General features: G+C 32.4%; 2 protein-coding genes across 6 annotated transcripts in view; both read right to left on the reverse strand.

The window, feature by feature from the left end:
* The window catches only part of LOC126737850 (zinc finger CCHC domain-containing protein 10-like), a 621,641-nt gene that overhangs the window by 255,728 nt on the left and 350,369 nt on the right, over positions 1-15,544 (reverse strand). The window lies entirely within an intron of this gene.
* The window catches only part of LOC126737849 (ubiquitin carboxyl-terminal hydrolase 7), a 156,050-nt gene that overhangs the window by 37,570 nt on the left and 102,936 nt on the right, over positions 1-15,544 (reverse strand). For 4 of the 5 annotated variants that reach the window (XM_050442917.1, XM_050442913.1, XM_050442919.1 and 1 more), the window contains exon 13: positions 4,576-4,815. In XM_050442917.1, the coding sequence (XP_050298874.1) occupies positions 4,576-4,815 (240 nt within the window). The remainder of the gene's footprint in view (positions 1-4,575; positions 4,816-15,544) is intronic. The other variant, XM_050442914.1, reaches the window with a different exon arrangement.

The raw sequence follows: 15,544 nt of genomic DNA on the forward strand, positions 1-15,544 counted from the left end.
AAGTAATTCAAGTGGGTACTCGTTTAAAAGGAAATTCAAAGGGCATTCAAAATATGCACCTGTCAATGTCACTTTGTTTTCAGTGAAGTCGTCAGAGGGCGTTGTTTAACAGAGACTGGGTTTTTAGAGATTTTCTCTAAAAAGTTAAATGCAATGATATGATTTTTTCACTGCGGTTTCGAAGACTTAAAACATACTAACAAGCCAGTGAAAACCGCGTTTCGATATCTCCATTTGTTTTCGAGTCATTTTAAAATAACTAATTTTTCAAATTTTAAATATAAGTACCTATAATTAATTTAACAAATGATTCAGAATTAGCAGGAATTGACAGATTAGAGAAGTCGAAATAAGTTTGTCTCAGCGTTTTTACATATATTGAGTCGCATTAATATACAGAGCGATTCACGGTAGATGGCGTATTAGACGTTTTAGGCGAATGGCAACGCCGATCAATCTGAAAAAGAAAAACGTTACAAAAATTAAACTCCCCCGACTTGATAACAGTTTATTTCAAATGCAATCAGAACTTAACGGATGCCTCTAGAATAATATATATGCTATGCGGTATCCAGAACAGAGACATTATACAAAAGGACATTTGCAAGATTAGGTACTCGGTTGCGAGAAAATGGCAGTATCCATTTACCTCGTAACAGAAGACGTCGCTCTGGACGATCTGAAGAAAATATTGTTAATGTGCTTGCTTATATTCGATTATACCCTCACATAGGAATAAGGCAAATTTCATTGGATTTGGGCATTACGAAATCAACTGTGCATAACATTTTAAGAGACCACAGGTTTGTTAAAAAGTTGATAATTAAATTTGACTATTACTAGAATCGAATATTAAAAAATATATATTATTTTTATTTTTTACCTAATTTGAATGTTATTTTAGGTTGCATCCATATCATATGGTGCTGCATCAGGAATTAACAGGAACCGATTTTGATAGACGACTTGATTATTGTAACTGGTTTAGCACTATTATGGAAGAATATCCCCAGTTTGTCTCAAACATCCTATGGACAGACGAGGCAACTTTCACCAGTGTTGGTAGTGTAAATTTACACAATATGCACTATTGGGCTCCCACAAATCCCCACTGGATAAGAGAAGTGCAGTATCAAGCATATCAGTCGCCGAAAGAGAAAATCTCTAAAAACCCAGTCTCTGTTAAACAACGCCCTCTGACGACTTCACTGAAAACAAAGTGACATTGACAGGTGCATATTTTGAAAGCCCTTTGAATTTCCTTTCAAACGAGTACCCACTTAAATTACTTTTCATAAAGAATCTGAGTTCACCAGAAAATCAAGAAATACGGCACCATTTAGTGGTTGATCAAAGAAATAGGGACCTATAATAGTTTCGCCCAGAATGCCACACCACACATTGAGACTCATATGGCCTCGATGTTGGACCTCCTGCAACCAGTGAGGATTGTTGTCACACCAATAATGCATATTATGCAAATTAATGTTTCCATCACTCCTAAAAGTGGCCTCGTATGTCCAAAGAATTTCGCGTAAAAATTCTCTATTTTCCCTAATACTGCCCAACATCCAATGACAATAATCTAACCATCGGTCAAAGTCTCCATGATTCAAGACTTTATGTAAAAACCATATGATATAAGCGCAGTCTAAAAGACATTAATAATATTGTCTTCCCTTGTTCTAGCCGAGTGTCTTCGTAACTGAGGTCAAAAGCTGCCAGTATTACGCAAATTTCACACTAAACGCGGAAAAATTCTCGCATCGCGTAAACGCCGATTTGGATATCGAGTTCTGTATACCCTTTGAACCAATGCCGCATTTTGAAGACATTCAAAATATACCGCAATCATATCGACAGCTTCATCATTTGTAAAAGGCATTTTAATAGTTTTAACGCTTTACTTATGTGTGCAACAAATACAAATTGGACTGCCTAATTTTAATATTTGTTGACAAGTTGATTTTAGGCATTTGTTTTTTCCTCCATTGCCTACTCTTTAATATTCTGTACCTTGCACTTGCATTTATATGCATTGATTATTATGCCCCTACGTGTTTTTTTTTTGAACAAAGAATATTTTAATTATTTGAAAAATTATTAAATTACGACATTTTATCATTGAACCTCGAAGAAAGACAAATAAATAACAATAAATATCGGTGTAATATCGTCTTATTAAAATTATATGATAACTAAATATTCTTTCTTCGATATTTCAGGCTACGAATAAGATATCGAGATACGGTTGTCACTGGCCTATTAAGCTATCATTTCACTAAATTTTTATTAAAAAAAAATGACATATTATTGCATTTAATTTTTTAGAAAATTTTTGCAATTTTCTGTTAATAGATCAAAAAACGCGCTCTAGCGGCATTACTAAGAACTAGACATATCACAGATAAGACGAATTTGATGGAACAATAAATGATTTTTCCAACGAGACCAAGTTTGTTAAAATCCGTTTAGTCGTTTAGGAGTTACAACTGTTTATTTAAAAAAACATTGGACTATCCCCCACCACTTTATTTTAATAGATACGTCACGAAGTGTTAAACAAAAACTACTCGAGTAGAGCTCAGCTTTAAAAAACATATATTTTTTTTTAACATTTACTGGGTAGATTTCAGTGAAAAATCACTTAAAAGGTTTAAGATGGCGGTTATGCCCCCTGGCGACCATCTTGGAAATCTAAAAATATTTTCCACGATATTCTTTTGGCAACTTTAGTTATAACATTTTTTACCGCAAGTCTCTACGACTAATAGTTTCCAAAATACAGCACTTTGCATTCTTATCTGGCCACCCTGTACACTTTAAGCACTGGCATAAAAGGAGTAATTTACGTAAAAATCCATAAAATTTAAAATATACAGGGTATTCTATTTAGGAGGAAAAGCGGCATGTTTTTTAACTATCCCCGCATGTTTCAAGACATTCAAGCTAGCTTATCAATGTATTTTAGCTTGGAAATTTTAAAAATCATAATGAAAAAACAGTGTAAGAAAGACTTACGCCATAAATCTTGCATTTTATAAATGCAATAATACTCTATTTAATATTACATTTTTGGATTTTATGGTCAAATCTAAGTGTCTTTTAAGAAGGGTACGATATATTTTTCATCCTGATCCCTTTCGTTCTTTTTTTGTTATGTAATAATTTAGTTTGTTGAAATAGATTTTTAATTTTTATAATGATTTTTATAGATATACTTATTTTCCTTTTGCTTTACTTGCTTCTTTTTGCAACAAACATAGACACGAGGCTACCATGATGTGCAACCTCAACAGTACCATCGATTGTTCATATTTTGCCAATGAAGTATTAACGGAACGCAACGTTTAATAATTTAAGAGTATTATGTATATTTTAATCATTTTACTTCTACTATGTATGTAGCACGTTTGCTAAACAAACATATTATTATATTTTGTGACTTATAACACAGATTTACCACCTAGTCATATACCGTTTTCCTCATAAATGTAATAACCAGTACAAACTCATTTAAATCTATCTATCTTCTAATCTAAATTAACGTGTTAAAATTTTGTAGGTCGAATAAAAATCTTGTTAATTATAAATGCTGATTTTCCTATTAGAGTTTTTCGTTACATTTATGTACCTCAAAATAATGACAGTAAGCCTATTCCTTTTATTTTTCTCTATTTTGAAACACATAAGGCAAGAAAACGACCTAAAAAATTTTACTAGTTGCTTAGAATTATAGATCAACGATACTTACGAATAGCGCCGGTAAAAAAGACTGCAGAGGGTGAATCTTCGGAAGACAACTCTAAAGACACTCAACTAAGTCTTGTACTAAGAGGCTTAATCCTATGTGTCTCTTTTGCTAAAGCATTCTTTATAAATTCTCAAATTAAGATATTGAAATCAAATCTACCCATAGAAGTGTTAGAGTTAGGTTAGCTCTAACAAGAAATCTCTCTATCGCCTTTGTCTACATATTAAACTCGTTTAAATACCCCATCTTGTATTCAAGTGCAATGAAACAAAATATATGACAGTAACTTCGTATTCAAGAACTTGATTTGGTTAACAATAATAGACTATGAAGGAGCAACAACATGATTATTATATTATGTTCTTCTTGGGATATGATCAAATACTTTATGTTTGGCTTGTTAAGGGTTCACTCCATAGAAATTGTTTGTATTTCTCTTAAAAGCATACGATATTTAGTGATAGGGTATAAGGAATATTGATATCACTGTGTTTAACACTCTTGGCTAACTTATCTGCCTTTTATTTTTTATGTTTACCATATATCACCGTCGCTAGAGGCCATATAAAATATATAGATTTTTTTTCAATAATAAATTAAAGCATATCCTATTATGTTTTTTGAATGAATCATTAAGTGAGTTTTTATCTAATAATGCTCTTATAACCGTAATGGTCAAATGCACAATGTTCTAGTACCTAACAAAAAATGTAAAATAGAACAGAGAAATTTTAATATTCATTAGCAAAAAACCTAGGGATTAATAAACAATTTTTCTATATTTGGAAACAATTGCAATTCCAGGATTGTGTTATATTTACCTTTTCTATGGGCTCATTGAACTTGGTAATCTTCTCAATCATATTAGGCCTGATTTCTTCGTAGAGTAATAATTCGGTGTCTGGAGCGAATCCTGCGCGTTCATTTAACACCGGAAATATATCGCTCAGTTTACTGGTTACTGGTATATAGGCGTGGCCGCAGTAGTGGATCTTTTTCTGTTTGGGATCATACATCTTGAAGAAAAGCATGACGTCCGTTTCCTGAAACACAAGATCGGACTGTTTCGAAAATATATGAATGAGAAACAATGTCTGTATAACTTTAAAATTTTAAGCCATCATTTTATTTTCTGAAGCCATCATCAGTTCTAGCTAACTGAATGCGATGGCGTTTTAATAATGAAATGAATAATTTAATGGAAAACTAAAAAAGCAATAGATCTCGTTAAGTCTCATTGTTAAACTAATATTTTAACAACATTTGGTACATGACAACCTCAAAAGAATGTCCAACTAACAATGGCTCTGGGCTGTATCTCGGGAAGTATTAGTCATATGGCCGTAATAAAAAAATTGTTTTTTTTTTATAAAATTTTGCCTACTAAGAGGTATTTTAAGTAATTGCACCATCATCTTTAGCAAATTTTGATTTTTTTGGGCCATATGTTCCTATCCACTGATGTGTGATCAGTGCCTCTGTAGTTGTGGGCAGGTGCGTCATTTTGCTGATAATGCAGATGGTGTCTACTTATAAAATCCAATTCGTCTAAGAAATTATTCAAAATTTCTGTGACAAATTCCATGTATTAACGTTCACCAGTTAAGTTAAATAAAAGAACGGGCCAACAATTTTTGAACCAATTATACTGCACCAAACTTTGAAACTGAAAGGGACTTGTGGACCTTTTGGATGTAACGGGTGGCGCAAAAGTAATGTCATAATGTGAATGTGCCTTAATTTTTACAAATGGCACCAAATGTCACTGTGCTTTGACATTTATGATATAGATCTAAATGTCAAAACGAGCAAGAACACTGAAATGAGCTGGAGCCCCGTCGTGCATAAACCACATGTTGACTCTTACTTGTAGGGGCACTTCTTCTAATAAAGTGGGTAAATGCTGTTGCAAGAAATCCCTGTAGGATTCACCTGTTAATCTTGCCGGTAAAAAAAAATGGGCCAATTAGGTAGTCACCAATAATTCTTATCCAAACGTTCAGCGAAAATTGTTGCTGAAAATGAGTTTCTCTAATAACGTGGGGATTTTCGTCGGCCCAAAAATGATCATTGTGGAAGTTCATAATAGCATCTCTTGAAAAATTTGCCTCGTCCGTAAATAAAATATTTGGTAGAAAATTATTCTTTTGTGCCATCGTATGAATCAATCACCTGCAAAACATTAATCTTGGATGAAAATCCCGAGTCAGTAGAGCTTGTACACGCTGTATGTGATATGGATGCAGGAGGTTTCTTTTTAGAACTTTCCAAAAGGTTTTTGAACTGACTTCAAGCTGCAGTGCAATCTTCCTGATACTATTGGAAGGATCTTCTTCTATCGCATCAAGTATAGCTTCTTCCAGTTCAGGCGTTGTTATAGTTTCTGGTCTTCCACCACCCATATTTTTATTAAAACTCCCAGTTTCACATAATCTTGCATGTAGTTTTCTAAATGTTTTTGCACATGGAATTACTCTGTTAGGATATCTGTCCTGGTAAATTCTTCGTGCTTCTTCCGCATTTCCATTTGCTAATCCATAAATAAAGTGCATGTCGGTCATTTCATGGTTAGTAAAATTATTCATGATGGAGTAATGAATCACTGCTAATTGACAGCTGAATTTTACTTATAGCAATTCTATCACTGTCAGCTGGTCTCCAAAGCAGGTAGGTACAAAGGAGGTACTTGAATGGACTTGCCAATTATTTGTCATAAGAAGCAATGTATTTGTTATTTTGTTGTATTTCAAAAATCTGATAATAAAAATCGTAGAAGTTGAATGTTTATTATCATAGTAAACAAGACACAAGAGACCAAAAAGTCGTGCATTGGAGGGTGGAAATTTTGCTCATGTACTTTAAGGTCGAAATTGTTTATCGAATTAATTGGTTTTTATTTCATGTTGTCGTCCATGGATAATTTTTAGAATGAGTTAAAGATACTTAATTTTTTTTTTCGAAAACAAAGCCAGATATGAAGATAATATAAGATACGAAAAAGTTGTATTTTTAGTTGCTTAAATACAAAAATAAATAAAAAGCTGCACAACAATTAATTATTGGCCTTGTTTTTTTCTCAACAATAAGCATGTGGTGCCCACTGACACGCCACTGGACCTAATAATTTCAATCTAGTTACTGCTAAATAAGCGTCTTATAACTTCAAATAACTGCACCAAATTTCAACCAAATCGGTTTAAGGATAGTTATAGTATTTTTAAAATACCGTTATTTTTTTGAACCTTCATCGCCCTGTATCTCAGAAACAAAGCAACTCCCGACATACGTTCATAGGAACTTTTTTTCATAAAACGACCTAACGATTCACCCTGTATAGTTTCGTACCGTAGTTAGGAAACACCCTGTATAAGGAATTAGTTGTTAACAAGCGATGGAGCGATACACACCTCAAGAACGCGGAATTATTATTACTGCTTATTTGACAAATTTTCAGTTAGTTGTTTTAACACAGTGTGAATTTCGTCATCGTTTTCCTGGTCGTCATGCTCCATGTGCTCGAGCAATCAATCGTTTGGCCGAACGCTTCGAGCAAACTGGGTCCACTAGAGATATCGCAAGAAGTGGCCGGACTCGTATTGCTCGTTCAGCCAAGAACGTCGCTGTTGTTGCCGACGACGTTGGAGAGAATCCACAAAGATTAACAAGACGACGATGCACACGACTAGGCATTGGTAGACGTTCGTTGCAGCGAATTTTAGTGAAAGATTTGAAAATGTTTGTATATAAAGTTCAAACTGTTAACAAATTGCTGCCTGATGACCATCAGACAAGGTTAACTTATTGCCATACTCTGTTAAACTTAGTGCAAGAAGAGGATGGTTTCATATAAAAAATCATAATGTCCGACGAAGCTCTTTCCACTTAAGTGGTTATGTTAACAAACAAAATTTGCATTTCTGGGCCACAGATAATCCACGTCAAATGAAGAGCTAACTACTAACTAGTTTTCTTTCCCGCAAGTTGCTGCATCGGGTCTTGATCATTGTTTGTTCCAACAGCACGGAGCAACCGCTCACACAGGTCGGGCAACAATACAGATTTTGAGACAGGAGGTGGCCACTTGAGTGATATAAATTTTTTCAATTAATGTCATCAATCTTACACTTTCATATAAACTTATTTCGACAACAGAGCTCTTTTTTCAATTTATAACAAAATGGCTGCCGGTTCAAATTATGACATTACTTTTGCGTCACCTTGTACTAGTACTTTTTTCTTGACCAATAATGGTGGTGTTTTCTATTAAACATTCCAAAATTTGAGAAATTTGATTTATCTGTCCATAAGATGTAACGAAAATTATTTACATTTTGGCGATAGAAGTTAAGATATCAATGGCAAAAAACAGGTCTTCTCTCTGGATCCCCTGCCAAAAGCGTTTGAACTGGTTGGGACTTATATGGAATAAATTTGTAGTTTTTTAAAATTCTTTCAACAGTATCATAAATAAAATTAGACTTCTCGAGAATATCTGGTATTGAATTCTTACGATAACTTCGCAATATCCAATAACTGCAACTTGTTTTAGAAAAAAATTTTTGTTAAATATCAGAAAATATCGTTTATACCGTTGAATGCGAGCGGGATCTAATTCAGTATAGTATTCTTTTGCTCTCAAAGAGGATTTTCTGCACATTAAATAACATTCTAACATATCACACTACTTTTTTTCATGAGAGAAAATCATGTTTCTTAAAAGCAATAAGTGACATAATAAAACTTATAAACGAGTACTTGTCAAACACACTCTAATGACTCTAGCGGAAAAGTCATTATAAACTTTTTTATTTAAAATTTCATGTTTTAACGGAAAAGAATATAATATACAGGGGTTTCCATTGAAAAAAAAAAAAATTTTTTTGTAGAAAATAAAAAATATGATTCTCAATTGTTTTTTTCTCATTTTTACCAGCGATAAAAATGCTACTAGTTTGATAATTTAAACAACTTTGTATTTTCACTAATAACATAGTTACCAATGGTGGACACTTAATTTGGATAACCATGTATAATAATATAGAATAGAATTTCAGTTAAGAACCAATGAAAACTGACTTCCTAGCCTCGCAACAAAACTAACCTTCTTAGCGAACTTTCTGGAGATGTAATCTGCATTAGCATTGAACTGAATCAATAGATCAGAATCAATTATATTATGTATAGTTGATCCAATCTTGCCATACTGCAGCAGTCAGGCTGAATGCCTGACGGTCAAATTGTTATGTCTTTTTTTTCACTTCTCAACGTAAAAAGATATCATATCACTTTATAACTTTAAAAATACTTAATATAAAATCGCATTAATTAGTAAATTGGCTAGTAAATTTCAGGCTAAAGAGGCTCCCCGCTGAAAAAATACCCGAGGCCACACATAGTTGATGTATGGCCACTGATGCTCTTATCATCGTACGATTTTGCAGTATAAAAAGTGTCCTCTTATTTTATTTTTTTTAATTATTTTATTTTCCTTTAATTACCAAATGATTTTTTTTCTCAAAAATAACTATATAATCTTTACCTCACTTATTATTTTAACCCTTTAGGATATTTGTTGAAACATCTATTACATTTTTATTTGTAAATTTGTATCTACAATGCCCAACTAGCATTTTTGGCAACAGCTACGTAATCGCGACTATAAAGAATACTTTAAAGTTGTGGTTACTAGTCGCGGGAACCGTTTAGGCACCGTTCTGTTACCACTTTTTTACCAAAATTCGGAATGATTTTGCTGTAGCAAATATGTAATTCTATCGTCCCAGGAACTTTATTCTAAGTGATGGCGTTGTATTGGGGTTAATCTACTTCATATTGTATTTAATATAGCTGATATTATCGCTTACCGGAGTGGAAAAATGTAAACGAAGCAAATTTTACTGTTAAACATAGGCAATAAGGGCGAAAATAAAGAACGCCTCATCACAACAGTTTAATAACTCCTATTTGCTTTTAAAATCCTATTTGTCTAATAGATATCAAACGATTTTTTCCGATAACAGAAAGTCTGAACAAGTAAGTATTAGTTGTGGAGTACCGCAGGGTTCTATTTTGGGTCCTTTGCTTTTTATAATGTATACCTCAGATGTTTTAAAATCGCTTAAATATTGTAAGCTTCAGGCATTTGCTGATGATACGCAAATTTATTATTGTTTTGATTACAGCGACTATAAAGAGGCCGAATCACTCATAAATGAAGACCTGCAAGCACTAGGCTTAAACTCAAAAAATCACAATTTAAAATTAAATCCTAATAAGTCCCAGCTTATGATATTTGGTAACAAAAATCAAAGAGAGTTTTTAAAATCTAATATAAATATTAATTTCGATAATACAAGATTGGAATTTGTAAACAACGGTAAAAACTTGGGGGTTATTTTGGATGAACAATTAAGATTTAAGGAACACCTTAAAAAAATTTTTCAAAGAACTTTTATGTCCCTGAAAACATTGTATAATAACCGCCATATGTTAAATGTAAAGTTAAGAAAACAATTATGTGAATCCCTTGTACTGTCTCATTTTAATTATGCTGACGTAGTTTATGGGTTTTGTCTAGATTTGGAAAGTCGGGTAAGAATTCAAAGGGTCCAAAATGCTTGCGTTCGATTTGTTTATGGTCTCCGAAAATTTGACCATGTATCTTATTTATATAGAGATATTAGATGGCTTAAAATGGATATGCGCAGGATATTACATTTTGCAGTGTTTTTATTGAAAATAATTAATGACACATCTTCCCCTGTCTCCCTTAAAGAAAGACTAATTTTTCGGGACACTGTTCATGGTTTAAATATAAGGTTTTCTAAAAGAATTACGGTTCCACTTCATCATAGTGCCATGTTTCAGAGGTCATATTCTTATAATGCAGCAAATATTTTTAATAAAGTACCAACAAACCTAATTAATTTATCAATTCAATCTTTTAAAATAAAATTCAAGGAACATCTATTTAATTTGCAAACCAATGGAGATTTTTTTTAGTGGCTTTTGTTATTTGTGCAATTTTTCTGGCAAATTTAATGTTTGTTATGCAAGTTTCTTCTAGTTTCTTCTAATTGTAATATTAAATTAATAATTTATTGTAATTTACTAATTAATTTGCCTAAGATAATTTTTTTTTTTAACTACCTAATTTATTTACTGATGGTAAAGTATAGCTTCTGGTTCAGTAGAGTAGCTCTTTAAAGCTAGACTGCGCCAGTGGTTTATGCTACTTTTTTTTTAATAATGTTTTTTTTTCAGCTTTTTAATAATGTTTTTTTTTCTCAGCTATGTTTATGTAATTTTAAAAATAAAAGGCATATTTATTTATTTATTTATTTATTAAAATAATGACTTTTAACAAAAAAATATACCAAGTCTAAATATTTAAATTTAATTTTTTAAAGAAGGTAGATAATTTTTTTCACTCCTCTTTACTCCTATTAATATAAGAAGTCTATAATTTAATAAAAATTGCATAAAATGTAAAAGTATTCCGATTTTAGCAAATTCATAAAATCGTGCAATACCTTTTCACAAAATGGAGTCAAATAATTTAAAAAAATATGGCGAATTGTTGTTAGAGTTACCAAGAAGTTTCTTTTGTTACTTCAAAGTAAAAATGACTTAGGAATAAGTAAATTATTTCAAAAAAATGCTACTATAAAGTATATTTTACTGCATAGTAGAAATAATTACTTAAAGGTAATTTGCTTTAATAGCCAAGGTGGTAAATATTACTTTAAAAGAAGAAATAAGGGTAACTATTTCGGTCTTGTTACTGATAATATTACTTCAAAGTGTATTACTGCGTGGTAATATTTTGATGTTCCTATGTAGTCGCAAGAACTTGAAATTTAACTTTGTAGTCGCGCTTACTTAAAAGTTCCCATTTAATCGTCCCACCGACCAATATTTTCTACTTTATAGTAACGACTTGTAAAGGTAATTAGGTCAGGTCGCTAAGCGGTATCAGCTACCATCAGAGTTACCGCAAAGTAATAATTACTATATAGTCAAGTATTAAGTTAATATTACGTATTTCTTACTACTATTTTTTACTTGGCAGTTATTTAAATTTATAAGATATTTTTTTGTTACCAGTTACCGATTTATTACTTGAATAAAGTAATATAGTCAAACAATGTTGTAGCCGTAACTAAAATTGCTAGCTGGGTGTGGTTACGTCGCTTTTTCCTTTTATTTATTCTCAATTTTTAATGCTAGTTATAAGAATAATGGTGACTATGCCATAATAACCTCTCTTACTGCCTTTTATCGCAAAGGGAAAAACAGTGACAAATAATAGACTCCCCATTTTTTCTTTTAATATTTGTATGTCTTTTTAGGGTTGTGATGTCCAACCTTTTATTGTTGTGAAACCATTATTTTAGCAATTAGACCTTTGTCTCGAGAATGTTTGTTGATCTACTGTGCATAACTCTGTGGCAAGAAGTTACAAGGGCATAACACGATTTATACCCTTTTAACTTACCGTGCGTTTATGGATTCAGAAGGTTGCCTTTAACATACTGACAAAAGGTCTTAATTTAATTCCTATTAATAAGCGAGAAATTTTGTAGCAAAAGGGCATAATTCGTTTTTTTTTGTTACATAGAGTCTTAACTCAACATATACATTTTTAAGTTAATTTGCCAAACCTTAAAAACGGCATAACTCGAAATATGACAAAAAGACTTAAGTTGATATAAACATATTTTTATTCATATTACTATCCGACAAAAGGGCATAAGTTAAGGTAATTCCCTCTTGTCAGTTACATATTGCAGTGTTAAAGATATATTTAGCTCGAGATATGGCTTTTTGTCAGTGCGCCTCTGGGAAGTAATTCATTTTCGGGTGTTCTCGCGGCAGGCGATTTTGTTTATTATGTTGTAATGTTTAGTCTTTAACTGAATCTGAACGAAGAAGCACGTATAATTTTATCTGCAAAATGAGAAGAAGTCGAACTCAGCAGATGATTGATGCTTGCAAGACGACTAATATAGATGTTAGGAACGACGAATCTTTTAAAGAAATTGACCTAAATTTGCAGAATACAAAATATGACAACCATAACAGAATCAATGTGCGCCTTAAAAGGCTATTCGACCAAGATAGTACGCAAGGTAAACTCAATTTAAATTGTGAACATTTTTAAAGCATTTGTAAGTATAAGAAGTTTTTTACAAAACTCGTTTTTAGTATTTCATGAAGTTGTTGAAAATGAAACAGGCACCTCAAGATATATAAATAATTATGGAGATACCAGCACTGATCAGCTTTTTTCCAGTTTGCAGCAAGTTTTACATTTCCTAAAAGATCCCAAAGTATATTTTGAGTTACATAATGGTAAGCCTTTAAAATAGCGTGGTAATAAATTAATTGGTAATATTATTGCTACGGGTTTTAGTTGAATTTTCACTTCAAACAAATAGCGAAGCTAAGGAGTACAATGAAAAACCGGTTTCCTATTTCCCAACAGATGACCCTAAAGTATATTGCCAGTTGCAAAATGGTAAGGCTTTAAGCTGAAGTGGATTTAAATTGACAGTTAATTTCTACGTTTACTTTTAGTTCAATTGTCACCAGTTCAAACAAATAGCCAAGCTAACGAATGCCTACAAAATAACCCGATCTATGAAGTAGCCGGTAAGTATACAAGCTTAGAGATTTAAATTATTATTTTTTAATTATATCTTTTTAAATAGGGTATTCTAATTTTATAGCATTTTTTTCTTTCAGTTTTTAACTGCTTAGAACCTGAAAACCAAATTCAAAATATATTCAAAATTCAGAAAGCGACAGCGAGGACTCGAATACAGTAAATCAAGCATCAGGTTCGTCTACAAACTTCATGAGTAGCAAGAAGTTAAAGCAGAGAAACGAAGCTGAAAACAAAAAAAATTATGAAAAAAATATTGGTCAAAATAAACAGCAAGTTGATCAAAATAGCTGTGAATTAAACGAGGCCGAAGATGTACAAATAATAAAGTCAATGAAAACGCTGGAAAAAAAAACAAGAAAATTGTTAAAAAACTCTGGAAAAGAATATACCTCTAAAAGTGGATAAAAAGTTGTTGAAAGGAAATCCCGTCCTTTGAAACAAAATTGTCGAAGAAAATGCTTCATAGATATACCAGACGAAGTTAGAATAAATTTATTTAAAGAATATTGGGAAATAGGTGAATACAATAGAAGAGTTATGTATATATCGTCTCTACTACAGATAGAGAGTAAAAAGTCCCAAATGTTAAACACCTTAAACAAAAGAAATAGGGAAAAAAGTGTTTCCTACTTCGTTGATTCGAAAAATGCGCGAACGCAAGTCTGCCAAGTATGCTTTTTAAATATTTTTGGTGAAACAACTGAATTTATCCGTAGTGTAATTTTAAAAAAGTTTTCTTCAGAAAGCGGGATTCCTGCTTCTGATAAAAGAGGAAAGCACCAACCAGTCCACAAAATTTCGAAGGAGAGAAACGATACTATCATTAACCACATACAAAAGTTTCCTGCGTACGAATTGCATTATTCTCGAAAACATACCGAGAAAAAGTATTTGCCATGCGACTTAAATAAAACAAAAATGTTCAACCTATACACCGAGGAAACTTCAAATCCAGTATCTTTTAAAATATATTCTCAGATAGTTGACAGTTTAAATTTAAAGTTTAAAAAACCCAGTAACGACACTTGTTCATACTGTGATTTGTTAAATATGCAGAATGCGCAAAAGATCAAGAAACCTAAATTTTATTGGAAGATAAGCTTCGAGTTCATTATTTTGAAGCCGAAGCTGCATTTGAAGCGAAGAAAGTCGAAAAAGCATTAGCTTTGGGTAATCCAAACTTAAAAGTCATAGTTTTTGACCTACAGTCAATCAATCTTTTCATTTTATGTGGCACGAGGGTATTGCAGGTCGAGGAGCTAACGAAATTGCCTATACAATCTATCGTGCCTATACAAATATTTATTAAATTTGGATAAATCGATAAATCACGTTATCTGCTACAGTGATACGTGCAGTGGGCAGAACAAAAACTCTCATGTTGCCAGCATGTTTACATAACTTGTTTCAGTCCACAAGCATTTGCAAAGTGTTTTAGAGTAAACATTACTGGGATTGCGCTGGTTCAATGGAAGAATAAAAAGAGCGTTGAATTGCTTATAATCTAATAGTTTATATTACTGCACAGTGCACACAATACCGTAATTACTAACTAACTTATTTTACAGACTTAGCTTCGAGATTAAGCGAGAACGAGAAATTTACGAGTATTTAGTTGCTTTTATTAGGAGTATTTACTCTATTGCCGAGAGTTTTGGCTTTTAGCCGCGAAACGAGAGAATGAGAAAAAATGTGTCACTGGGACAAGGGACCGAGATTTTTTATTACACCCGAAGAGCGAGTGGCGGGCAACTGCATCTTTTCCGTGCTTATGATCTATTTTTAGATTTTTCGGGGAGGGGCCGGTAGCGAGCGTGACAATTATTACAATAACAATACAAAGAAATCAACGAGAAAGAGGATTAAGAGATAAGCTTAATAATTTGAGAGAAATGGGTTGTGTTTCCACAACACAAAGGGTTGATCATAAATTTTTAATACCAGGTCACACACATATGGAGTGTGACTCGGACCATGCCTTAATCGAAAAATATAAAAAGAAGTCACCCTTTCCTATACATGTTCCACGCGACTGGTTAAATTTAGTAAGATTAGTAGGAAAGTCTAGTAATAAAATAAAGAATAAAAATGAAACTGGTAAGTTTATTGTAAACGAAATG

The sequence above is a fragment of the Anthonomus grandis genome, chromosome 6 (genome assembly GCF_022605725.1).
Source record: "Anthonomus grandis grandis chromosome 6, icAntGran1.3, whole genome shotgun sequence".
Taxonomy (NCBI): domain Eukaryota; kingdom Metazoa; phylum Arthropoda; class Insecta; order Coleoptera; family Curculionidae; genus Anthonomus; species Anthonomus grandis.